Source organism: Salvelinus namaycush, chromosome 4, assembly GCF_016432855.1.
Source record: "Salvelinus namaycush isolate Seneca chromosome 4, SaNama_1.0, whole genome shotgun sequence".
Taxonomy (NCBI): Eukaryota; Metazoa; Chordata; class Actinopteri; order Salmoniformes; family Salmonidae; genus Salvelinus; species Salvelinus namaycush.
The window spans coordinates 51894243-51921843 of NC_052310.1; the positions used below are offsets into that span (position 1 = coordinate 51894243).

General features: G+C 42.2%; 2 protein-coding genes across 4 annotated transcripts in view; one reads left to right on the forward strand and one right to left on the reverse strand.

Moving 5' to 3' along the window:
* LOC120046599 (cilia- and flagella-associated protein 36-like) lies at positions 1–18774 on the forward strand. The gene is made up of 10 exons (XM_038991968.1): positions 1–319; positions 2252–2316; positions 2570–2671; positions 7556–7670; positions 8008–8095; positions 14272–14428; positions 15170–15281; positions 15412–15572; positions 15778–15921; positions 16514–18774. The coding sequence occupies exons 1-10, from the start codon at positions 217–219 to the stop codon at positions 16595–16597; spliced, it is 1131 nt and encodes a 376-aa protein (XP_038847896.1). The 5' UTR covers positions 1–216; the 3' UTR covers positions 16598–18774.
* LOC120046598 (serine/threonine-protein phosphatase 4 regulatory subunit 3-like) overlaps positions 17220–27601 on the reverse strand; it is a 22577-nt gene continuing 12195 nt past the window's right edge. Inside the window, exons 8-16 of one of the 3 annotated variants that reach the window (XM_038991965.1) lie at positions 27271–27402; positions 26981–27083; positions 20741–20782; positions 20491–20649; positions 20024–20193; positions 19803–19942; positions 19445–19584; positions 19155–19354; positions 17220–18984 (exon numbers count right to left, since the gene is read on the reverse strand). In XM_038991965.1, the coding sequence (XP_038847893.1) occupies positions 18886–18984; positions 19155–19354; positions 19445–19584; positions 19803–19942; positions 20024–20193; positions 20491–20649; positions 20741–20782; positions 26981–27083; positions 27271–27402 (1185 nt within the window). In that variant the 3' untranslated portion in view covers positions 17220–18885. Of the gene's footprint in view, positions 18985–19116; positions 19355–19444; positions 19585–19802; positions 19943–20023; positions 20194–20490; positions 20650–20740; positions 20783–26980; positions 27084–27270; positions 27403–27601 lie in introns of all 3 variants that reach the window. The other 2 variants (XM_038991967.1, XM_038991966.1) reach the window with 2 other exon arrangements.

Below are 27601 nucleotides of genomic sequence, written 5' to 3' on the forward strand. Positions count from 1 at the left end.
GATTAGGTGTCAACCCTTTCGAAATTCATGAGTACGCTTTTTCAGATTTTATGCAGCTACCAAAACATGTTACGGAGAGGGATAATAACAATGGACTAGCTTGCTAGCTAGATCTCAACAAATGTATGGATCCTTAGACTTCAGTTGTGCATTGTTGTACAATTTCAGGGCTAAACTTCCTCGCCTGAAGAATATTATAGGGTGTTATTAGCCAACATGGCTGAGGACAGCGAGTGGGTTGTGGAGAGCATTGCTGGATATTTGTCAAGTCCCGAATGGGTCATACCAGTTACGGACTTCATGGAAAACAAATGTACAGGTAAGGCCATTTATTTTATATATGTTTTTACCATAAGGGAAATTATTAAAGGGTTTATAGGACCAGGATTACACATGCTATAATCAATGCTTTGCACCCGAGTTAGCTAGCTAGCCAGCTAACTTAACGTTAGAAGGCATTTCTGAGTACTTTAGCTAGCTAACTGTTGTTAGATTTTACTCTCTTAATCAGTCTGTAACACACAATTTAATTGGTACAGTATAACTAGCTAATTTAGCTATACAGCCCGATACATTTGTGTGCAAAATCGTGTAAATGTTCCTTACAAGCCAGAATGTTTAATCAAATTATATTTCAACTTATTCTACCGGTTGTCTGTGCAGTTTGTCCTTCAGTTTAAGAAAAAATATCCACTGGAAAGTATTGTTTACCCGACTTTTCAGAGCGCTGGTAACGTTAGGTACACGGTCCGGTTAGATTGGATATTCGGGTTTTCTCGTCAATAGTTATTGAACCAACCAAGCGTGCCATGGACAATGAAAATGGTATATTCTGAATCAGGGTGGAGAATATATATTTATTTTTATTTATTTATTGAAATCATGGAATGGCGTGCTTTGTTCAATAGTTTAATTAAAGTGTTGGAATAATGATTACACCAATATTTTATATACACACTAGATGGCTGACATGGGGTGCTGTTTGAAGCCACGGGGCCTCATCTTGGCACTCCCCTAACGTAAAAAAAATATATTTTGGAAGCTATATAAATGCATTTATTCATGTATACAGTTGTTTTGCCACGTATTTTATTACAGACACCATAATGCATACTTTTAAATAATATTATGTAAGCTAAACATAAATACAAATCTATAAAAACATTATCCTTAAAATATAATTTTTTTGAAAGTTCTAATGTTACTGTCCCCACTAACACAAAAAATACATGTCATTTTGTCCTTTAATTGAAATACTGTACAATTCCATTCGTTCCTATGGAGAACTGCTTCTTCTTGGGAGTGCCAATATGGCCGACCGGTGGCTTCAAAGCCTCTCCTTGGCCAATACATAGAATTAGCAATCCAGGGTTTACAGTATATATATCATTGGATTATACCCCAGTTCAGGTGTGTATTCATTACTGAAACCGTTTACCATTTTAAGAACCAAACAGAAGCAAATAGACCATAACATTTGTTTCTATTGGACAAATTCAGATAGGTCCCGCCCTGTTTTGTTTAATTTGCATCCGTTTAAGAACTGTTTTGGCACAGAATGAATACACCCCAGTTGTTTACATTGTTTGGAATGCATCAGTGCTTCACATGTTTGAGTGACATCAATCCAATTATTGGAAATTATGAATTAGTACTTTGATGCAAAGAAGCTAGCTAGCTAATCTGTCTGGCTCACGCTAGTTAGCTACCATTCCTTTAAGCCACTCGTGTGTGGAACTGTCACACTGTAGCAACAACGGTGCTTAACCAAAATAACAATCACCTCAGTTGCCAAACCTCCCAGTTTCAGGGGCCAGTTTTTAAAAAATGATCAGGATTTTGCATATTGGATAGGATAAAATGCATAGGAATAGAATGCGAGTCCCAATTTAAGACAATTATTTGTCCGTTCTATGAATTGCATTTCTATACATTTAATTATATATATATATATATGTGTGTGTATATGTATGTATGGTATGTATGTATATATATATGTGTGTGTAGATATATTATATATAGATGTTATAGAAGACAGCAGCTGGCTACTATAGCCTAACTTTTGTAATCCGATGTTAGATGGGCACACATGAAAATGGAAACTTGATGTTTGTTGCTATTGTTTATGACGATGGATTAAAAAACACAGCTGCAAATCAGGAATACATAATGTAGGTAGTGTCCCCCTAGTTGTTTAATTGAGATTATGCCTGCAAGTTTGCATAGTTCACCAATTTGGATTTTATTTCAGTTTTTGATGACGAAGATGAGAATAAATTGACTTACACAGATATCCATCAGCAGTACAAGCATTTGGTGAGTAGCTAGTCTTTAGAATGGCTTGCAACATTACTATGCATTGGGTTATTGTGCAAGTTTTCTTATTTTGATTATTTAACGTTACACATGCATCTTAAATACAAATACTTTGGATCTACAATTCCAAGTAGACCTAAATCAAAATGTGAAATGGATGAGTTAGCCTAGTCATGAAAAGTTTTTCAGTGTCTTAACATCACATGTTTTGTCTTTGGAAAACAGTGATGCGAGTAGCCACATTTATTTTCAGGTGGAGAAGTTGTTAGAAACCTACATGCAAGAGGTTGGCATCAATGAGCAGCAGTTTTTGGAGGCATGCTCCTCTCCTTTCGCCAAGTCCAAAACCTTACAGGTAAGCGCGATAATCATCTTTTTCATACGCTGCCACAAATACGCAAGATACGTAGATTTAGATGGATGAGTGTGCAGTTTTACAATGCAAATGGTTTCAGATAACAGAACCTCTACAAACAATTGCACAGTAGGAGAGTTGTCTTTTTAATGTAAGGCATCTTTTTAGATACAGGATTAATGCCACTCTGCTCTGCCACTTGCTCCATCTTGCCTCTTGTGATGACCAATATCTAGGGGATTTGTATTATGATGATGACATCCAATGGTTGCTGGAGATTTGCCAGCTCTTGGTCTCTTACTTTGGACTCTGGCCTTACTGAACAGGCTATATTCTGTATCCGGGCAGAATTCAATAGCCTCCATCTCAGGATAATTCATTTAATGCACCATTAATGCCATATAGCCTGTCATGTATTTGGTATGGCTCAGTGAAGAACATCCCATGGCCCCTAAACGATTCCTGTATGTGAGGGAATTCATTAGTGATGACTTATTAATGTAATGTTACACCTGACGTCTCAGACCTAACACCTCTAACAGTAGAGATTAGCTCTTTGACATCCCAAAGGCCTTGTTGCTTGCTGATGAAGCCAAGTGTCAATTTTCAGGTCTGCTCATAGGGATTACCTAAACTGGAAGCTAATCAAGTCATTTGGGATGATTATTGCACAGTGGAGGAAGGAGTAGTGGACAGTGCTAGTGTCCCTAAAAACGCCACTGAGGTAGCCTAATATGGGATATTACTTTTTTTAGGACTCCCTATTATATTGTTACCATTTAAACATGTAACTTTGGGTCATATCCAATCAAACTCAATTACCAGGTTTCTGAGATAAATTCAAACCGTGATTCTTCTTGCACTAGAAGTCAGCCTAGGTTATGCACATTTGGTGTGTGTAGGTAAACAAACTATGTTTACAGTGTTTCTTTTTGTGCCAGAATAATCACTTATCCTGTAGACCCAGGGGCGCGTCTTTGGTTTAAGAACTGGGGGACATAATATTATGACTTTTTTTTTTGCAAGTCCCGCCTCTCCCATCTCCTCATTGGTTTTTAGGAGCATATACCCACATGGGTGATTTTAAAGATGAACTGAGGTCCACACTCCAGTCCAGTTGGTAGTGGTAATGCACATTGGTTGCCAACTGCCATATAAAGTCCAAAAAAGAAGCCTGAAGGAAGAGAGATGACTATAAACAAACTTGGTTTACCCTTTTATCTGTGGATTAATTGTCGTAGTAGAGGACCATGTGCATTTCAGGTAAAATAACAACCCAATGTTTATATCTCAGGACAAATTAGCTAGCAAAAGCAAACTAGCTAAATTGCCATAAATGTTTAATGCTTTTCGACTTGTCCCCAAATTAATATAGTTGGTTCAGAGTAGGGATGCATGATATATCGGCGAACATATCGGAATCGGACGATATTAGCTAAAAATGCCAACATTGGTATCGGCCCGATGTCTAGTTTAATGCTGATGTGCAAAATCGATGTCAAAGCAGACGTGCATACCTATAACGTTGGTACATGACGTAATGACGCCACGTTAAATTTTGCGCTACACGTGCAACACAGCATTCCTAACCAGCCCACAATGTCTGCTGTGTGGATCGAGCAGTCATTTGAAAGAGTAAGAACATTTCAGCGAGACAACTCAAAGGCTAAATCCATTAATGCCAAGATAATGGAATTCATTGCCCTTGACAATCAACCGTTCTCTTTTGTGGTTGATGTTGGCTTTCGTGACTGGTTGAGCACCGGCACACACTACCAAGTGCGCTCTTTTTTAGATGTTGCCCTACCGGAGTTACACGGTAATAGCATCACTGCTATTAGCTTCACGACATACTATGGAACGCCGTTTGGGTCATTGCGTGTCAAAAAAGATACACGTCAAATAACACTATTTGACAATAACACTATTTGACGCGTTAAATAAGCTTTTAATTTAACATGTCAAATAACACAGTTCTATTATAGAATGTTGTGTGTTCTGAATTTGCACGTGCAAGCCAAGCACCACCACTACTATCAGTAGCACTGTCAAAGCTGCACAAAAAAGTCTACAAACATGCAAACACCGGCCACGAGCGATGTGTTTACAATAGCGCGTTGGTAATAAAGCATTATTTGTTTGACCGCAACTTCTAGGGTAGCTAGCACCAATACAACCAGCCTGAAAACAATGACCAGTAGAAACTGCAGTCATTTTCATTATTCTTAGCAATGATTTAGGAATCCTTGTGAGTAACTATTAGCTATTGTTGTTCGCTTATTGAAATTGAACTTCAGTTCATGAAAATAAATAGCTAGCCAGCTACTTAACCCTGTTGCCAAAAGCTAACGTTATAAGCAGCCAGCTAGCTTCATCTGGCTAGTGAGGCTCGACTGGACCGGGTTATGTGTTGTGAAGCTAGCCACAATAAGGATTAGGCACATTAGTGGAATTTGCGGTTTGCCTTCAAAATAAAAGTACCTTTTTGAAAAGTTACAATTGGTGGAATCATGCCATATTTAGACTAGATCATGTTAAATAAGGTTGGAATATGAAGCAATGAAATGGGGTATCAGTCTACTCGGTGACACCCACAGAACACAACTGTGAAGAGTTTACACAAATATTAGCATTGTAGCTCTTATCGCGGGACGGTGACTGTGTGAAATCACCTCCTCAGTCAGCCTATTGTGTGTATTGACATTCATATTGCACTGTACAGCTTTACCTAAGGATTGGGGGTCAATGAAATGGGGTATCAGTCTACTCAATACCCAAGCAATTTTCCCCCCAACATCTTCCTCAGAGTTATCAGACTCCAAAACATCCACACAGTATTGTTTTTCCTCGGGAATAGTGTTCAAAACACATAGGTTGACAATAAATGGGGCTCAATTCACAGTTGTTTCAGAGTCCCGCAATAAGAGCTACAACGCTAATGTTCTCTGGGTGTCACTGAGTAGACTGATACCCCATGTCATTGATCCACAATCCATAGGTAAGGCTGTACAGTGAATTTTGTATGACCACAATGCAATTCTAAAGTATAATACATCCAGTGTGATTTCAACAGATTTGTCAAATTAACAAATGATTGTCTTTTGTTGATTTCAAATAACAACATTCCAACCTCGTTTAGCATGATCTATTCAATTATGGCATAATTCTACTATTTGTATTCATTAGCATCACTGTCAATGACATACTTTTATTTAGAAGGCAAACCGCAAAGTCCACTATTGTGGCTAATCCTTATTGTGGATAGCTTTACGTAGATGGGTCCAACCACCATTAATCAAATAAGAACAGTCTTATAAATTAGGGTTATTTTAGATGATGACACCTAGCTATATAGTTAGCTAGCTAACTATAGCTACTGAAACAGATGATGTCGTTTTGCTATGTTTTTGGGGAAGAACATTGTTTGCATCCATGAACTAGCTAGCTTTCTTTTATGACCAGCACTGTAATGTGTAATAACTACGTAAAAAATGAATGAATGTGTTAAATTATTATGTGACGCGCAGTCATATTCAGGTCCTGATTGGTCAACAAACATATTTGACACGTCAAATAGTGTTATTTGACGTGTATCCTTTTTGACACGCAAAGACCCAAACAGCGTTTCATAGAAATACTGGTTGAGAATGAAATGACTGAACAACAAAACAGCACATCAAGTAAGTGAAAGAAATAGGTTTTGATTATGTTTTACTGGTAATGGGGACATACGTAAATGCCAACAACATAACTTTTTGGACAGTGTGGTGTGTAACCTTTATTTAACTAGGTAAGTCAGTTCATTTACAATGACGGCCTACCCCGGCCAAACCCGGACGACGATGGGCCAATTGTGAGCCGCCCTGTGGGACTCCCAATCACGGCCAGATGTGATACAGCCTGGATTCGAACCAGGGACTATAGTGACGCCTCTTGCACTGAGATGCAGTGCCTTAGAACACTGCGTCCGTGTGTGTGTGTGTGTTAACTATTTAACTGTACTAGAATGCTTAAATGGCCGCAAAAAATGTAAATATCGGTATAGTTGTATTTATTTTTTTTTGCAAGGGAAATATCGGATATCGGTATCCGCCAAAAATGTCATATCGGTGCATCACTAGTTCATTTTGATATTTCAACCTGCATGTCCTGATCGCGTCTGGTGTGGGTGGACAAAATCAACATGCACGCGGACACACGCACACGAGCGGTCTGGTCAGTATGTAATGCTCTCCTGCAAAACATTCAAGTTAATTTACAGCCTAGATCTTCTTGAAATGCTTCCTCCTCGTCGAGGACTGAGGAACATGTCCCATCATGTTCAACTCCATGGCCAAAGAATGTATGGACCTGCATGACAATACACAATAGGAAATAGTTCCAGTACATAATGATAATGTATTCTGTTTCTCCATCTGGTGATGTTGGGTTGTGAGCCTGAGACGGTTAGCTTCTGGAATTCAGGTAGACCTGATCTATGACAGGATTAGTGGGCCAGGCCTGAATTGGGTTAGTGAGATATAGGAACAGCTCAAGGGAGCTATTCCTGATGGAGAGTGTTACTTAGTCCCAGATCCAGCGGTGCCTTCTGGGACTTACCTGGGCCAGAAAAAGACATCAGGTGTGTGTGATAGAGAGAGAGCGCTAGTTTCAACCCTAACCATGCTGTTGGCCCACTGTAACAATGACAGTGCCAACTGCCAAGAGTGCACACCCAGAGGCAGTAGAAAGTACAAACATGATCTAGTCAAAATAGTTAGATAATGTTGAAAATTATTAGTGCTTGTTACTAACCCCTTTTTGACTGTTTGTTCAATGTCCATCCTAATTACCGTTAGATAGGCCTAACTGTTTTCTGCTCCTGTCCTGTTTTCCTTGATACAGGCTGTATTCCATCCCATCCTGGCCACAGATGACTTCCAGATGTTCAGGGCTCTCATGGTACAGAAGAATATGGAGCTGCAGCTCCAGGCGCTGCGTGTCATTAAAGAGAGAAATGGTAGGCTTATTGGCCTTGTCAGAGTTGTCACACAACTCCCAATTAGGGTTTCAGAATCCTATAACTTTCCAAAAATGTCCAGATTTTCCAGAAGTCTTGTTTGGAGGATTCTGGATTTCCAGATTATTCTCTTGATTCTCTGAATCTTTCAAGTGGGATTTCTGTAGAAAATATGGAAAAGTGACTTGATATTTTTGCAGCCCTAGTCCTAATGCTTGCTTACCATACCTGATTACATTCTACATTCACACACACTATGGTACTGATGAACCAACACCGTCTAAAACGACACCAATTAAACCGTTTGTTCTAATGTTTACCCTTCCTGTGTGCGTAGGCGCTCTGCCTGAGTGTCTCACAGATGGAGCAGATGTCATGAGTGAGCTGGAGCAGCAGGAGCTGAAGATTCTTCAGGAGGTGCTCAAGTAAGAGACATAGAACTGAGGCCTTTCCACCCAATCTCATACATGCACTGTGACTATGCAATTTATTGATGTAATTTTATAAGAAAAGTGTTTTCATCAGGATCTCATCAATGATGTAGGCCTTTGTGTAGTTTCCTTTACTCATTGGAGCATACATAGGGCCCATAGTTTTTCCTGAGCACATCCTTAGACCTTGAAAAAGCTCCAATGATGGTCTATAACCAGGGTCTGGAGGCTTTCCTGGTCAGGACATTTGGTCATGAACAACTCCTGGCATTATGCTATGCTAAAGCATTATGCTATGTATGCTAATGCACTTGACTACAAAAGTATCCATTTTGATGTTTGTGTTCTGTACAGTCTGCTGGTGTTTGCTCTGGTTGCAAATCCAATGTCATCTTTGGGGATCAATGTATTTGTATTTGTATTATGGATCCCCATTCCTGGGGTCCAGCAAAATTAAGGCAGTTAAACGATTTAAAAAACATTACAATAAATTCACAACAGATTTCACAACGCATTAAGTGTGTGCCCTCAGGCCACTACTCTACTATCACATATCTACAACACAAAATCCATGTGTACGCGTGTGTATAGTGCAGTAGTGTTATCGTGCCTGTGTTTGTGTCTCTTCACAGACCCCGCTGTTCAATAAGGTGTATTTTATATATATATATATACACTGCTCAAAAAAATAAAGGGAACACTTAAACAACACAATGTAACTCCAAGTCAATCACACTTCTGTGAAATCAAACTGTCCACTTAGGAAGCAACACTGATTGACAATAAATTTCACATGCTGTTGTGCAAATGGAATAGACAAAAGGTGGAAATTATAGGCAATTAGCAAGACACCCCCAATAAAGGAGTGGTTCTGCAGGTGGTGACCACAGACCACTTCTCAGTTCCTATGCTTCCTGGCTGATGTTTTGGTCACTTTTGAATGCTGGCGGTGCTTTCACTCTAGTGGTAGCATGAGACGGAGTCTACAACCCACACAAGTGGCTCAGGTAGTGCAGCTCATCCAGGATGGCACATCAATGCGAGCTGTGGCAAGAAGGTTTACTGTGTCTGTCAGCGTAGTGTCCAGAGCATGGAGGCGCTACCAGGAGACAGGCCAGTACATCAGGAGACGTGGAGGAGGCCGTAGGAGGGCAACAACCCAGCAGCAGGACCGCTACCTCCGCCTTTGTGCAAGGAGGAGCAGGTGGAGCACTGCCAGAGCCCTGCAAAATGACCTCCAGCAAGCCACAAATGTGCATGTGTCTGCTCAAACGGTCAGAAACAGATTCCATGAGGGTGGTATGAGGGCCCGACGTCCACAGGTGTGGGTTGTGCTTACAGCCCAACACCGTGCAGGACGTTTGGCATTTGCCAGAGAACACCAAGATTGGCAAATTCGCCACTGGCGCCCTGTGCTCTTCACAGATGAAAGCAGGTTCACACTGAGCACATGAGCACATGTGACAGACGTGTCAGAGTCTGGAGACGCCGGGAGAACGTTCTGCTGCCTGCAACATCCTCCAGCATGACCGGTTTGGCGGTGGGTCAGTCATGGTGTGGGGTGGCATTTCTTTGGGGTGCCGCACAGCCCTCCATGTGCTCGCCAGAGGTAGCCTGACTGCCATTAGGTACCGAGATGAGATCCTCAGACCCCTTGTGAGACCATATGCTGGTGCGGTTTGCCCTGGGTTCCTCCTAATGCAAGACAATGCTAGACCTCATGTGGCTGGAGTGTGTCAGCAGTTCCTGCAAGAGGAAGGCATTGATGCTATGGACTGGCCCGCTCGTTCCCCAGACCTGAATCCAATTGAGCACATCTGGGACATCATGTCTCGCTCCATCCACCAACACCACGTTGCACCACAGACTGTCCAGGAGTTGGCGGATGCTTTAGTCCAGGTCTGGGAGGAGATCCCTCAGGAGACCATCCGCCACCTCATCAGGAGCATGCCCAGGCGTTGTAGGGAGGTCATACAGGCACGTGGAGGCCACACACACTACTGAGCCTCATTTTGACTTGTTTTAAGGACATTACATCAAAGTTGGATCAGCCTGTAGTGTGGTTTTCCACTTTAATTTTGAGTGTGACTCCAAATCCACACCTCCATGGGTTGATAAATTTGATTTACATTGATCATTTTTGTGTGATTTTGTTGTCAGCACATTCAACTATGTAAAGAAAAAAGTATTTAATAAGAATATTTCATTCATTCAGATCTAGGATGTGTTATTTTAGTGTTCCCTTTATTTTTTTGAGCAGTGTATTTTACCAGATCTGATGTGTTATTCTCCTACATTAATTTCACATTTCCACAAACTAGAAAAGTATTTCCTTTCAAATGGTATCAAGAATATGCATATCCTTGCTTCAGGTCCTGAGCTACAGGCAATTAGATTTGGGTATGTCATTTCAGGCAAAATATTTAAAAAAGGCCCAGCCTTCGGAACTTCGGTTTTCCTAGAAATGGCTACTATATTGTTGGATTTGGATACTACTTTAAAGGAAATTACTGCTGCATTAATAAAGATGTGATGCATACATGGTGATGATTTAATTTCTGTGCTCTTTGTAACTGCCCTGGTAGTTTGACTGATAACTTAAACCAGGTTGCAGGCACTAGGTACAGTTTGAAGCTGTTTCTTGAGTGGGCAGCTTGATGAAAGCCAGTCATTATCGAAATCACCCAGAAAATATACCTCTGTTGATATCACATACATTATCAAGCATTTCACACACATTATCCAGATACTGACTGTTAGCACTTGGTGGTCTATACCAGCTTCCCACAAGAATGGGTTTTAGGTGAGGCAGATGAACCTGTAGCAATATTACTTCAACAGTATTTAACATGAGATCCTCTCTAAGCTTTACAGGAATGTGGTTCTTAATATAGACCGCAACACTGCAGCCATTGGCAATTCTGTAGATGTTATAACCATGTATTGCTACCACTATCATAAAAGGTATTATCTAAGTTAGTTTCAGAGATAGAAATAGAATATGAATGTCATCTGTTACTAGCAAGTTATTGACTTCATGAACCTTGTTTCTTAGGCTACATGTATGTTAAAGTGGGCTATTTTTAGCACTTTCTGGACTGCTTGATTGTTTTCTTCACTGGAAAGCTTAGCAGAATTAGACATACTCGTGCTATGTATGTTAGTGCAGGGTGAGCTGCACACAGTGGACTTCCTACTAGGGCACACCACCTCAGTGCTAACAGTATAACTCTGATCCATAGGCACATGATTACTGCATATAGCTGTGGGATCAGCAGAGGCATTCAGGGCAGTTAGAGGGACATACAATGTACTGTAAGTAACCTAATTTGTCTTCCAATGACCCTGGGATAATGTAAATTTGCTGAAGCATTATGACAATGGTAGGGATTAACTGAGCTGGGGTCATTGATAAGTAATCGTGTCAATGCAGCCTTATAATGCTGTGAAAGGATCCAGGAACCAAAATGATTTGGGTGGATCCCATCCTCCTTATAAAATGAGCATTGTTTCCAGAAGGTATCAAAATTGTCAATACATGTTAAACCCGCAGAGCTGCAATAGTCTCAGAGCCAGTTATGGAGGGCTAAAAGTCTGCTGAAATGTTCAATGCCACGATTTAGGGAGGGCAGAGGGACAGATATTATGGGGCGTTTGTTGGTGTCAAGCAGTGACACAATCAGTTTATTTAAATTCCATCTTCAGCTGTTCTGAGCTGTCCTTCATAATGTCATTGAATCCCACATGAACCATGAAACTCAATTTCCTGATGTTTAAAATGTTTGGGGGCAGCTTATTGATGTCCTGTACTCGTGCTCCTGGATAGCACAACGTTTTTACTCCAGGGACTGAGACATTTCTCACCATTGAACTGCCCTATACAACGGCCTGAGAAGGGAATGGAGAAATCCGCCCATTCCTACCCCTAACACAATTAGTTGAACCTTTTCACGGATCCACAAGAAGCAGGATAGCGTACGTCCGCTGCTCCCGGCGACAGGTCCAGACCTCCCACAGCAGGCAGTGCCCCGTCAGATCCAGAGAGAGGGAAAGGACCCGAACTCAACGACGAAGCCGTTGCTGGAATCAGCGTAGTTAGAGTATGGTGGAATTTACAAGATTATGTTATAATGCTGTTATTGCATGAAATGGTTGTTAGAACGCTCATCTGTGTGTGTTCTACTGAGGATGGGCCTCTAGAAGATTTACAATGTCTTTGGGTGATACCTGCATTCTAGAGCATGAGTTAATGTTTCTGTTCTATAAGGTACCAGGGAGAGATGACTCCAGGGACAGACCCTGGTCTCTACACAATGAGATTTTGCCTGCTGTGAATTCTAAGTATTTTTCATACAAATCTTAACCTTGTGACCCATTCCATACATCTGTTGTTTGTCATGTAGACTGAAGGGGGATGGACTTTGCTATAAAATGCTGTGGCTCAAACCAGCTCGTTGAGTTCTCAGTGATCACCTCCAGGGGTGATTACAGACCAGCTCCATTACTGCAGTAATTAAATAAAAGTTTTTGATTGTTTTGAAGAAATCTAAAAGTCTCCTTTAGATTACAATAATTCCAACACGAGTCAACACCAGCAATCCCAGCAATGAAGGCGCAGGTAGATCAGGCACCAGTGCAGCAAAGCTATTCCTTATGTCAATCTGCTCCGACCCTCTCGCAGTCATTCCTATCCACTTAGCAGCATGCCGCTGCCTTCGGTTTCCGCCACTTGTGACATGGGACCAGCGCTGATTGGAACAGTCTTCTTGCTGTTCTCGTCTACTTCATTACAAGATGGAGGAGGAGAAGCAGATGGAGACGACTTCTTTGGCAGGCTAGTTCCAGGTAGCACAGGCCATTCGAATAGGGACAGATGACAAGGGACAGATGACAAGGCGGGGAAACATTCATCAGGCCCGAGCGGCGTTTCCCCCATAAATTCGTGCAGAATTGAGATTTGCTTGCTAAGCATAGCCACCCCATTCCTTTAATCCTCCGCTAGCAAACAATTGCCACATTGGAACTCCGGATTGTCAATATTGTCCCGGACAAGAGTGTAATAAACACAGCTTCTACAGAGCTGGAAATGCTCGTTAGCTATTCCAGGCGAAGCGGGCTCCATTGCAACTTAGGTAGTTGGTAGCAGGTGTTGACACAAACACTTATAAAACTTCGGAAACAACAGTTTGAGGCGGAGGAGGTATCAGCTTGTGAGCGGAAATGACATTTGATGTATAGCCAGGAACAACACAAATACTGGTCTCACTATTTTAGTCATTCTTGAAAACCCATGTGTCTGTGTCGTCATGTTTCGTAGTAGATAGCAGTGTAGTAAATCAGTGAGTGCCAAATCATCCAAGATTATATCTTCCTTGTTCTATAAGCCGCTCTATCTCTAATGGGATTTCTGCATTTGAAGCTAAGCGAAGTGCAGCACTAAAGGTTGTGTGTCCATAGGGAACTAAGCTCCTTAGTGTTACACTGAAATTGAAGGGTTTACACTCCATGGCAATGGAGAGAATTGTTTTTATCATTTTGTTTTAGGGTTGGCCCCACCCACCATTCTTTGGTCCTGATTGTCTACTTGAAGTCTCAGAGGGACATGTTATAGATCTATGTGATGCGTCTTCATGCTTTGACTGTAAGTGGTCTAATCGGGGCATTAGATTCCTAGTTTACCCAGAGCTTTGAGATGTGCTTCACAAGAGCTAGGCCTATTTTATAGCACATATTGCGTAGAGACCATATCTCATATTAAGTTATGTTCTCGGCTATGCTCATCGAAAATGTTGCAACATTTTTGTTCTCTTCAAATCCTGTGTGATGGAAAGTTTCATCCTTGTTGAATTAAGCTGCTAATCAATTCAATTAAGAGATCATGATGGTGAGTGGCAGCAAGGTGATCACTAAGGACAGGAGCTTGGGCTCATGCCAGCTTTGGGCCTTATAGTGTCTTTATAACACTCATACTTCAGTACTTTGTGGGTTAATGTACTGTATGTTGTTTAAGACTGGCAGTAGGCCAACCTTTATTCAACTACAAGTAACACATTCACATTCTTTGTCGTAAAGTAACCTCTCTTATCATCGGTGTTATGCGACTATCTAGGCCCAGAATAGGGGATTAATCTACTGATATTAAACATATCTCCCTCTATATGTTTGCACAGGATGTCAAAGGATGAGTATGACCAAGAGATGGCTCTGAGACTGCAGTCAGAGGAGGAGATTGGCTCCACGTCCAGAAGCTGCTCTGATAGGCCACTTCTAGAAGCAGCCAGCATCCAGACGACCGCCTCGACTCAACAGACAAACACCACCAACAAGGTGAGTTATGAATCTAATACTGACCCATTGGAGTGATGTAATACAAAAAGAATAAACACCAATGACTCTTTGTCTGCCTTTCTTCAGAGTGTGATAAATGTGTCCTATTTCATGTATTTGGAGCTATAGTATTCTTCTGAGCTATGTAATTTAGCATCAACACAAAGGGGTAGTGATGAGTACTGCAGCCAGCTGCTTACAGCCCCTGCATAGGCTACATATCATGTTATTAGATGGTCTTCAATCAGTCACATTAATCTACTAATGCAGAGCCGTACATGATCTGGGAGATATCCAGCCCTATTCAAGGACATGGACTCTCTTTACTACAATGGCTGTTTTTTCAATCAAAGTCATCTCAGAAAGAGGCTTGTGTCCCTATAAACTAAAGCATTGACTTGTAACACTGTTTTTGCTGCATTATCATTACAGTGTGGTGTTTTAGCCTGTATATTAACCTAATGTGGGATATGTGACAACTCTTGTATGTTGCACATGCGAAGGTGGGGAACAGTGGGGGCCAACAGCCCTGTCGCACTGGTGAATGGCAATGCAACCCCCCCCCCCCCCCCCCCCCAGTTATGCAATAGCAGATTGTGTGCACTGAACTGTTAGACCTGTAGTCTATCATGGTCGTCCATAAATGTTAGCTGTACAACCTGAACTTTATGAAGCTCAGTATGGCATTAGAACTGGAACAGCTAGATGCAATGACATGGCTGCCCTGTGCCCTCCCTGTAGGTGAACAGTACATCTCAGAGGAAAGAGGAGCTGAAGCCTGCTGTAGCTGGAGGTGGTGGGCAGATTAGTCCAGCCAAGACCAGCACATCTGCCCTTTCTAAGTTGCCATCAGGTAATAGTACTGACTCTGTATACACTACTCTGTTCCCCTTTCCTGTAGTATAGACATAGCACATGAATGCTAAAAGGTTGAATATACTTCAGAGGGTGTATGAGTAATAGATGGTTATGTGTTGATGCAGAGCGGCACAGTTCAGAGCCAATGATCCTGCCTGCAGTGAGGGTTCCAGTGAAGGGCATTGAGCCTCCGGCTGTCTCCAGGGAGAAGGGGAGCAGCAGCCAGGCAGCAGAGGGCTGGATAGAGGAGGCACGTAAGGAGGCTGGCATCTCCAAGCCATTCACAGTGAGTCTCTCCTACTGCATATACCATACATGCCATGTGTGTCATGCACTGACTATAAATCACTCTGAATGAAAGCCTCCTAACTTGATTGTGGGAGAAAAAAAACACTCAGGCAACAGTACATAGAAAGGAAACCTTGAAATGCTACATTACCAGTTTTGTTGGAGACTGAGAACTGATGGATTGTGTTTCTCTGTGTGTTCAGGAGTTGTCAGCAGAGCAGCAGGAGCAACTCCAGCAAAGGGCACTGTACCTGAGGCAGCAGAGGGACAAGCTTCAGGCCATGAAAAAAGAGCAGAGACCCAAACCAGCCACGCCAGAAACCCCAGCACCCACTCCCAGCACACCGGTAACATCACACCTTCTTCTATTATGTCACTTCCTGTAAACATATGGGTAGTACTCCATAAGACACACGTAACAGCTTTAATTTGTGGTAGATAATAATGCACACCTCGGCTGATGACCGCATAGCACCTGGGGTCAACTCTGGTCTTCCTGTCTCATTGTTTTTAGTAGTGAGTTTCAATCCTTTCTCTTGATTTCCCCTGATATTTAGTCTCAGTTTTGTCCGCTTTCACATTCTTCCCTTTTTGAAGTTTGGATTTTCTCCTGCTCTTTATTCCCGTCATTTTCTTTTGCTGCATTGCCAATCAAAGGACGATGGTCCCAAAATGAACGGGGGTGGTGCTAGTATAAAGGAAGAGAGGGTCAATGCACTCCAGCCTGTGAGCTCTCCTGTGGGGGGACAGGAGAAGCAGCCCAAGGTGATCTGTTTGAGTGATGACGTTTTGATTTCACTTTGTAGTGCTGCTTCCGTATGTGCTTCTATTCTTACTGTAGCTACAGCCCTGTGCCTGTCAATATGGCTGATATGTGCGACTTGACTAGATTTAGTGGGCCTACCGTTCAAAATTTGACTCACTTTGTTCTCTTCATAGGAGATCTCTGTCGAAGAAAAAAAGAAGTTGCAGAAAAGAAAACATCTGGCAGAAAAACTGAAAGAGGAAGTCATCAAAAAGTAAAACTGCAATATATCTCCCCCAGAGTGTAACTGTAGTCAAACTGGACCATCAATTCCTTGGGAGTGAGATGGACTGTGCTTGTGAAGGGGCAACAGGAAATGTGCATTTGTAATGGAATGTAGTATTTCAATGGTTATTGATAGTCTTAAAGGGAATGACACATTGGTTTCCTTACCCTATAAGCAGTCTATGGGCAAGGTGACAACAATCCATGCTTTGGTTTAGTTTCCCTGGCACTGATTTGGAAATGATGCACAAACTATTCTAATATTGGTCCTATGACTTGAATATGATTTGTTCTACACATGCTTAAATGTTAGCATGTGGTAACAGTGCCAGGGAAACTAAACCAATGTATGAATTACTGTCATACCTTGTCTATAGACTGCTTACAGGGTAAGGAAAAATGAAATTTTGTAATTTGGGTGAACTATCCCTTTGTATAATATGTGGTTTAATACATTTTTTAAAATGTAAATCCTGCCAGAGATCTTGTGTAATAAACCTACTGGTCTGTGACAGGTGGTTAGCATGAAAAGATGCAATTAACTATCCATGCTTGTAGATAAGATGCTCTGAGGTATACATCCTGTTAAGTGTGAATAGGCATTAGGAAATGATCAGCACACAAATATACAAACTTTACTGTATATGAAAAATGTAAGGGTTGTAACATTAACACAATTCAGAAAAATAAGCAGGTTGTTCACATTTGTATTGCAGGTTCAATTCAATGTATATAAACCCTGGATTGCTGATGCTATGTATTGGCCATTGAGAACTTTGAAGCATCTGGTCGGCCGTATTGGCACTCCTCCATAGAATTTTGGTATTTCAATTAAATGTTAAATACATGTAATTTTGTCCTCTCTTTTTGAGTTGGGACAGTATCTCAATTATACATTAAGGAAAAATATGTATGTTTAGCTCACAATATCATTTAAAAAGTATTCATTAAAGGTGCCTAAGAATAAATATGCCAAACATTTATGTAGACAAATGCATTTCTAAATATTTTTTACACTGACGGAGTGCCAAGATTTAGGAACTGTGGCTTCCAACACAGCACCCCCAACAGCCATCTAGTGTAAATATAAATCATTGGTTAAATTCAACTCCTCCAGATTAAAATAAAGCTAGATTCACACAATGCCAGGGTCACAATCTGAAAACGTATCAAATGTTTAGAATAGTGGTAGTAAATGCACTTGTCAAATGTTCATGGAGACAAACCTACACAATCTAGACATATTTGAAATGGTTACATTTGGGCACTCAGCTGTTGTACGTACTCAGACTGAAATGCTTTCCACCTTTCCCTGACATCACACTTCATCTGTCATTAGGAATGTCTATATAAAATGGCAGTAGCTGGCCTAAACCACCACTGCTGCAATTTAGGATTTAAATATGCTCTGACCCACAGGGACTGTGCTAGCAACAAAATCCATGAGTACTGAACTGGAACACTAGTATGAGAAGGGCTTAAAGGACACACCTATCTGCTGGAAAAATGACTTCTCTTAACAAAGACACCTCTGGGAGCCACAGTAGGTCAAAGCCACTGAATACACACAGACTTTAGACATTCTCAGTGGGCTGCAAAAATGACTTTACTGCCGTTTAATACATGTTATTTTAAAACCAGCATTGCAACTCTTGCTTTATACAATGAATCAAATAATTGAATTAAAAGGGTGAACAGTGATCCCACCATTTGTGCAAAAGCAATACACTGGCAGGTATAGCTCTACCCTTTTAAAATCACTTAAGGGGCAAATTATTAAAAATAAAAATAACTGTACAGTACTTTTAATAAACTCATGAATACAGGACTCCTGGCTGATGTAGGTGTGTGTGAGCCTCGGCGATGCAGCCCCAGCTTCGACGGTTGAGTCCTGCTCCTCGGAACTAAGCAACTTTGTTTTCTGTTGGTTAGTTTTTTTTTTGTTAACCCTCATTTTGCCTAGTTCTCTCCACCCAACCCAAATTAACAGTTCTATGGGGTCAGCCAATCAAGCTTCCATTACTAAGCGGCTAGTCCTGCTAGCCTGACTGGCTCTCCCGTTAGCCCCTGCTCCCCCTTTTGTAGAGCGGCTGAGGTTTGCGTGAAGTGCTGCGTCCCTGCCGGAGCATCAGAGAAACCTTGGCACTGATCAACCTCTCTGGTCCACAGGCCAGGTAGGGGGGCGTAGGAGCAGGCTGGGAGGGTAGGACGGCGGGAGTGGTCTCTGTCCAGTGGACTGTGACAGTGGCACAGCGGACCAAGACCAAGGGACTTCACTGGCTTATGAGCCCAGACGGGGCCGTTTCCGTGGGGACTGCTCTTCATCTTCGTCCTCCTCGTCTTCATCATCAGGGTAGTCTACAAGGCCGACCATCGCAGTCTGTCAACAAGAACACAGGTCACAGAACTCAAGTGACTAAACCCTGAGGTTTGGATAATTTTGACTATTGGGGTGACAGGCAGATGGGGCATTTTACTACAGATTGACAGGTAAAAAGAGGATATGGCTCACCTTGGCAACTAGAATGGCAGTTGACAGGGAAAGCTCACCTTGACTACCGGGGTGGCGGGTGGCGTTGCCGACTTGGCGGGGGAGCCGTTGGGACTGGCGGCAGAGGTGGGCGAGGTGACTGGCTTGCAGTTGGCACCGTTGGTTCCGTTGGCAGCCCCTGCAGAATGAGAGAAGGTAAACTTAAAGCTGCCAGTTGGGGTCCGCTTTGGGAAGTTCTCTTTGTTGTCACTCTCTTTAACTGCAAAGAGATGGAAATACATAGGGTGAACATACCATTCCACAAGTTGTGGGGTTGAACACACACACTGAGCAGAGTGGAGGCACTTACCTTTTTTTGCTTCCATATACTTTCCATAGCTCTCTGGGAACTCTTCCTCAGGCCTGCTTTTCTCAATAGCCTCACCATCTTCATTGAACCACATTTCCTCATCCTCGTCCTCGTCCAGCGTTCGGGCATCCCTACGATATCTGCTTGAATAACGTCAAGATTACTTTTAACAGGCTTTATGTAAATAACCAATAAAATGTTTTAAGTCACTCGACAATGCAAAACTGCTGAAGTTACTCTGCTCAACACAAACTACTATTAAATTATATGCTATCCTCTTTGGCTGAAACAAACCACAAATCAACTTCTCCACTCTATTCTAGTTGTCCATGTCTTTGGGAGATGATGCCTTACTGACCTGTTGAGTCTCAGAGTCTGTCGGTCCTTCTCCTGCTCATATCTGCCCTTCAAGCCCTTAAAAGTCTGGACGTATTCAATGGATTCAAGTGCTTTGTAGTAGTTGTCTATAATGTGTGCTATGAGGGACTTGATATCCTCCTGTAGAGATATATAGATATTAGGGTGTATACGTGTGGTAAAATGGTAAACAGACATGTTAAAAGGTGAATATGGGCATACCACTTTGATGAACTCAAAGAGTTCAATGATGGCTGAGTTTAGGAGGTTGTATCTAGTTCCATTGTCCAGCAGAGTGTTGATGACTGGCTCAAACAGGTTCCCTTTGACAATGTAGCGGTTGTAGTACTCATCCTTCTGCCCAATTATCCTCCTCATGAAGCGCAGAGCACCTGTTAAAAGACATAACAAATCAGTACAATCAACACCTTGAAAAAAGGAGTTGAGGAAACTCCATATTGCAACTATTTACACCACAAGCAGTACATTTAAGTTATATCAATGATTATGCTCCACCCAGGAGCCAAGGGTCCAAACGTTTTTTTTTTTTAATCATGATGTGCTTCATCAAATCATTCAATTATGAATAAACAAATTCAGTCTACTGACATACAGAATGTTTGTCAATTCTTGGTGCTTCCACTATTCTTGAACACATATCCCCTCTGTAGTGTTTCCCAGTGACTCACACAGCGCAAGGAAGGTGTGTTTAGAGTTCATTAGCACCAGAACTCGTCGCAGCAGGTCCTTGTTCATAATGTAGGTCTTTATGTGGTACGTGTGGTGCTCTACACAGAACGTCAGCAGCTCCAGTATCAAAGCCAGGAGTTGGGCTGTCTGGAAATTATCTGAAAGACACAAACATGCATTTACAATAGGGAAAGAGACACTAATATAAATGAGAATTATGATTGGGAGTATCAATGTATGATTATATACCAGGACACACTGGGTTGATCTTGGTGGAGCCCTCTTGCAGATCTGGAAAACACAGTAAAAGTAATGAATATCAGTCTTACAAATGCATAAGTCTTTAACACAACACAGATCCCAACAAAGACATCATGGCCTGTCGAAATCGAATAGAATTGTATTTGTCACATTCCCCGAATACAACAAGTACAGGCTTTACTGTGAAATGCTTACTTACAAACCCTTTCCCAACAATGCCGTTAAAAATAAAACTAACAAAGACAAAGTAAATAGTAACACAATAAGCCTCATGTCTTCTTGGGTATGACGCTACAAGCTTGGTATTTGGGGAGTTCCTCCCATTCTTCTCAAGCTCTGTCAGGTTGGATGGGGAGCGTTGCTGCAGTTATTTTCAGGTCTCTCCAGAGATGTTCAATCGGGTTCTGGCTGGGCCATTCAAGGACATTCAGAGACTTGTCCGGAAGCCACTGGCTGTGTACTTAGGGTCGTTGTCCTGTTGGAAGGTGAACCTTCGCCCCAGTCTGAAGTCCTGAGTGCTCTGGAGCAGGTTATCAAGGATCTTTCTGTCCTACTGGAAGGTTCTCCCATCTCCACAGAGGAACTCTGGAGCTCTGTCAGGGTGACCATCGGGTTCTTGGTCACCTCCCTGACCAAGGCCCTTCTCCCCCGATTGCTCAATTTGGCCGGGCGGCCAGCTCTAGGAAGAGTCTTGGTGGTTCCAAACTTCATCCATTTAAGAGTGATGGAGGCCTGTGTTCTTGGGGACCCTCAATGCTGTGAAAAAATGTTGGTACCCTTCCCCAGATCTGTGCCTCGAAACAATCCTGTCTTGGAGCTCTAAGGACAAGTCATTCGACCTCATGGCTTGGTTTTTTTTCTGTGACATGCACTGCCAACTGTTGGACCTTATATAGGACAATTGTGTGCCTTTCCAAATCATGTCCAATCAATTGAATTTACCACAGGTGGACTCCAATCAAGTTGTAGAAACATCTCAAGAATGAACAATTGAAACAGGCTGCACTTGAGCTCAATTTTAAGTCTAATAGCAAAGGGTCTGAATACTTATGTAAATAAGGTATATATATTATTTTTTGCTAAAATACCTAAGAACCTGTTTCCGCTTTGTCATTATGGGGTATTGTGCGTAGATTGGTAAAAAAAAATGTATTTGATGCATTTAAGGGTAACAAAGGGTAGCAAAATGTGGAAAAAGTCAATGGGTCTGAATACTTTCCGAATGCAACTATGATTGAAAAAGTCGCAAAAAAAGGCATACGCAGTTTCTTGCCTTACTGCACACAAGCTGGGCATCATTCACAAGTGATAGGCTAATATTGTCACCCAACAGACTGTTCTTGATTTAATCTTGTAGTTAGATAAATAATGTGTGAAATTTGTTTTTATTTAGAAAGGTGCACAATAATGGTCAAGTCTCGAAACAGGGGCGGGGGGGGGGGGGGGGGGGGGGGGGGGTCACCTATGCACTTAGATAGTGAATGAAGGACGCTTTTCCCGTGGTTCATGTTCATGCCAGCCAGGTAGACTATACTCCTGTTGCAAAGAGAAGCAATGTGCTTAATAATAGCTGTAGGCCAAGCTGATGGGATCCTCTATTTAATTAGAGGCCATCAAAACTCTGTTCTCATGCAATTGCATAGCCTATAGAAATATTACGCAACATGAGCGCTCATGAGGTGTTTGATTAGATTTTTCATTACATTTGTATTAAAATGTCAAGAGTTTATTTTTTTTTCAACTTGACAATAGATTGCTGAGTACCAGGCAGTTAGCAAGTTTGGGAGAATACTAATGACCATCAGCATCATCAGAGCTTGAAAAAGCCTAATTACCGTGACTAAACGGTCACATGGAATTTGACTGCCATCATGACTTGTGACCGCCGGTGTGGCGGTTCACTGTTGCTTGCCTCGAAGAAAGCATAAAAAGGCATTTAGCTCGTCAGGTAGGCTTGCGTCACTGGGCAGCTTGCTGCTGGGTTTACTTTTTTAATCTGTGATCGTTTGCAAGCCCTGCCACATCCGACGACTATCAGAGCCGGTGTAGTAGGATTCAATCTTAGTCCTGTATTGACACTGCCTGTTTGACGGTTCATAGGAGGGTGTAGCAGGGGGGGAAAAAATCATAAACTTCCGGATTTGTGTCCCGCTCTGTGAAAGCGGCAGCCTTTAGCTAAGTGAGGATGTTACCTGTAATCCATGGCTTCTGGTTAGGATACACTACATGAACAAAAGTATGTGGACACCTGCACGTCGAACATATCATTCCAAAAGCACGGGCATTAATATGGAGTTGGTCCCCCCTTTGCAGCAGTAATAGCCTCCAATATTCTGGGAAGGCTTTCCACTAGATGTTGGAACATTGCTGCGGGGACTTGCTTCCATTCAGCCATAGAGAGCATTACTGAGGTCGGGCACTAATGGTGGGCGATAAGGCCTGGCTTTGCAGTCAGCATTCCAATTCATCCCAAAGGTGTTCGATGGGGTTGAGGTCAGAGCTCTATGCATGCCAGTCAAGATCAACACCAATCTGGACAAACCATTTCTGTATGGACAACACTTTGAAAACGTGGGCATTGTCATGCTGAAAAAGGAAAGGGCCTTACCCAAACTATTGCCACAACGTTGGAAACACAGTATCGTCTAGAATGTCATTGTATGCTGTAGTGTTAAAATTTGGGCCTAGCCCAAACCATGAAAAACAGCCCCAGACCATTATTCCTCCACCAAACTTACACAGTTGGCACTGTGCATTGGGGCAGGTAGCGTTCTCCTGGCTTCCGCCAAAGCCAGATTCACCCGTCAGACTGCCAGATGGTAAAGACTGATTCACCACTCCAGAAAACACGTTTCCACCACTGCAGCCTACACTCGGCATTGCACAAGGTGATCTTAGGCTTGTGTGCGCCTGCTCGGCAATGGAAATCAATTTCATGAAGCTCCTGTTGAACAGTTCTTGTGCGGTCACTGCTTCCACAGGCAGTTCGGAACTCTGTAGTCAGTGTTGCAACCGAGGACAGGCTATTTTTACACGATACAGCACTCAGCGGTCCCATTCTGTGAACTTATGTGGCCTACCACTTCGCGGCTGAGCCGTTGTTGCTCCTAGACATTCCCACTTCACAAAAACAGCACTTACAGTTGACCAGGGCAGCTCTAGCAAAACAGAAATTTGACGAACTGACTTGTTGGAAAGGAGGAATCCTATGACGGTGACACATTGGTAGTCACTGAGCTCTTCAGTAAGGCCATTCTACTGCCAATGTTTGTCTATGGAGATTGCATGGCGGTGTGCTCGATTTTATACATCTGTCAGCAACGGTGTGTCTGAAAAAGCCGAATACATTAAATTGAAGGGGTCTCCACACACTTTTGTATATACAGTACCAGCCAAAAGTTTAGACAAACTACTAATTCCAGCGTTTCTTTATTTTTACTATTTTCTACACTGTATAATAGTGAAGACATCAAAACTATGAAATAGCACATATGGAAACATTGTAGTAACCAAAAAAAGTGTAAAGTCAAAATATGTTTTATATTTGATATTCTTAAAAGTAGCCACCCTTTGCATTGATGACAGCTTTGCAAACTCTTTGCATTCTCTCAACTAGCTTCATGAGGTAGTCACCTGGAATGCATTTCAACTAACAGGTGTGCCTTGTTAAAAGTTCATTTGTGTAATTTATTTCCTTCTTAATGCATTTGAGCCAATCAGTTGTGTTGTGACAAGGCTGGGGTGGTACACAGAAGAAAGCCCTATTTGGTAAAAGACCAAGTCCATATTATGTCAAGAACAGCTCAAATAAGCAAAGAAAAATGACAGTCCATCATAACTTTAAGACATAAAGGTCAGTCAATACGGAACATTTCAAGAACTTTGAAAGTTTCAATGCAGTCGCAAAAACCATCAAGCGCCATGATGAAACTGGCTCTCATGAAGACCGCCACAGGAAAGGAAAACCTAGAGTTACCTCTGCTGCAGAGGATATGTTCATTAGAGTTAGCAGCCTCTGAAATTGCATCCCAAATAAATGCTTCAGAGTTCAAGTAACAGACACATCTCAACATCAACTGTTCAGAGGAGACTGCATGAATCAGGCCTTCATGGTCGAATTGCTGCAAAGAACACACCACTAAAGGACACCAATATGAAGACTTGCTTGGGCCAAGAAACACAAGCAATGGACATTAGACCGGTGGAAATCTGTCCATTGGTCTGATGAGTCCAAATTTGAGATTTTTGGTTTCAACCGCCGTGTCTTTGTGAGACGCAGAGTAGGTGAACGGATGATCTCCACATGTGTAGTTCCCACCGTGAAGCATGGAGGTGGTGGTGTGATTGTGCTTTGCTGGTAACATTGTCGGTGATTTATTTAGAATTCAAGGCAAATTTAACCAGCCTGGCTAGCACAGCATTCTGCAGCGATAAAACACCCCATCTGCCTTGCGCTTAGTGGGACTATCATATGTTTTTCAACAGGACAATGACCCAACACCTCCAGGCTGTATAAGGGCTATTTGACCAAGAAGGAGAGTGATGGAGTGCTGCATTGGATGACCTGGCCTCCACAATCTCCTGACCTCAACCCAATTGAGATGGTTTGGGACGAGTTGGCCCGCAAAGTGAAGGAAAAGCAGTCAACAAGCGCTCAGCATATATGGGAACTCCTTCAAGACTGTTGGAAAAGCATTCCAGGTGAAGCTGGTTGAGAGAATGCCAAGAGTGTGCAAAGCTGGCAAAGGGTGGCTACGTTGCATAATCGAAAATATATTTTGATTTGTTAAACACTTTTTTGGTTACTACATGATTCTGTGTTATTTCATAGTTTTGATGTCTTCATTATTATTCTACAATGTAGAAAATAGTAAAAAATAAAGAAAAACCCTGGAACGAGTAGGTGTCCAAACTTTTGACTGGTACGTATAGTGCATGTACGTACGGTCACTGTGGGGACTACGTCATCGATGCACTTATTAATGAATCCAGTGACTGATGTGGTAAACTCAATGCCATCAGATGAATCCCGGAACATATTCCAATCTGTGCTAGCAAAACAGTCCTGTAGCTTAGCGTCTGCTTCATCGGACCACTTCCGTATTGAGCTCATCACTGGTACTTCCTGTTTGAGTTTTTGCTTGTAAGCAGGAATTTAGAGGATGGAGTTATGGTCAGATTTGCCAAATGGAGGGCGAGGGAGAGTTTTCTTTGTGTAGAGTAGAGGTGATGTAGTTTTTTTTTTGCCTCTAGTTGCACAGGAGACATGCTGGTAGGAATGAGGTAAAACAAATTTCAGTTTTCCTGCATTAAAATCCCCGGTTACTAGGAGCGTTGCATCTGGGCGAGAATTTTTGTTGTTGTCTTTTTTGCTTATGGCGCTACACATCTCGTTGAGTGCGGTGTTCTTTCCAGCATCAGTTTGTGGTAGTAAACAGACAGCTACGAAAAATAAAAGAAAACTCTTGGTAAATAGTGGGGTCTACAATTTATCATGAGCTATTCTAACTCAGGCGAGTAGAACCTCAAGACGTCCTTAATATTAGAGATCGGGGACCAACTTGTTGACAAAGCGACGTACACCCCCTCTTCTCAGCTTACCGGATGCAGCTGTTTTGTCCTGCCAATGAAAAGAAAAACCAGCTCGATTTCTATTTTCCATGTCCTTGTGTCCATGTCCAGCCACGAGTCGGTGAAACATAGCATATCACAGTTCTTCAGATCACGCTGATAGAATAGTCTTGAACGGCGCTCATCCAGTTTATTTTCCAAAGATTGCACATTGGTCAGTAGAACGTAGGGTAATGGCGACTTGTCCACTCGCCGTCGCAGTCAGGTTAGATATCCCGAACACCGACCTCTAGAGTCGCTGCTTCCACCTCCTCCGAGTTACGGGGATTTGGGCCTGGTCTGGGATGAGCGTTATGTCCTTCACCTCCGATTGGTTGAAATAGAAGTCCTCATCCAAATCAAGGTTAGTAATCGTTATTTTGAAGTCCAGAAGCTCTTTTCGGTCATATTAAATGGCCAAACATTAGGCATAAAAACAAGTTAGGATCAGCGCAAAAAAGCACAACTGGTCAGGGGCCCATCCCCTCCGGCGCCATTATACTGTCCAACATAAAGCCATGCATATCCACATACAGCTGGACCTAAACACACCCATTCAAGCACGACATGAGACCATACACACAATGCATTTAGATCAAAAGGTCCCCCCCTGCTCACCTTTACAGTTCTTCTCATCTACAGTGCTGGCCAATAGAGGGACTGTGAGGACCTGCATGCAGTACTTGTAGAAGAAGCTGAGGAACTCAGTCTTCTCTGTTTTCTAATGGGATTCAAAGTAAGAAGTTGATTAGACAGTGATGCTGACATATTGCAGAGATCTTTAAAATGTATGAAAGTTTGGTATAATTCTGTATTCTTGTACAATAATCATTAAACCCAGTGTTATGACAGAACTGTGTGTGAGTGACTGAGTGAGTGAGTGAGTGAGAGATCGGACAGGGTCTTACATTGGTGGGGGCCAGCATGTTCTCTGGGTCGATCAATGTGCGTAGAAGCCCCATAAGCTGCACAGCACCACCCAACTCAGGGTCCGAGTCACAGATCATCTGCTTTATCACCACGTTGATCAGCAGCACATCCTAATGCACACAGAGAGGAACTTTGAGCCGCAACACCCACAGGGAACCTTGAACTTCCTAAACATCTAATCACTGAAAAAGATCCGAAAAATATATGCTTGGGTAAACATAACACCTATTATAAGGAACAGTTCAATTAGCATTTTATAGTGCCCTGAGAAAGTACACACCCCCCTTGGCCTTTTCCTATTTTGTTGCA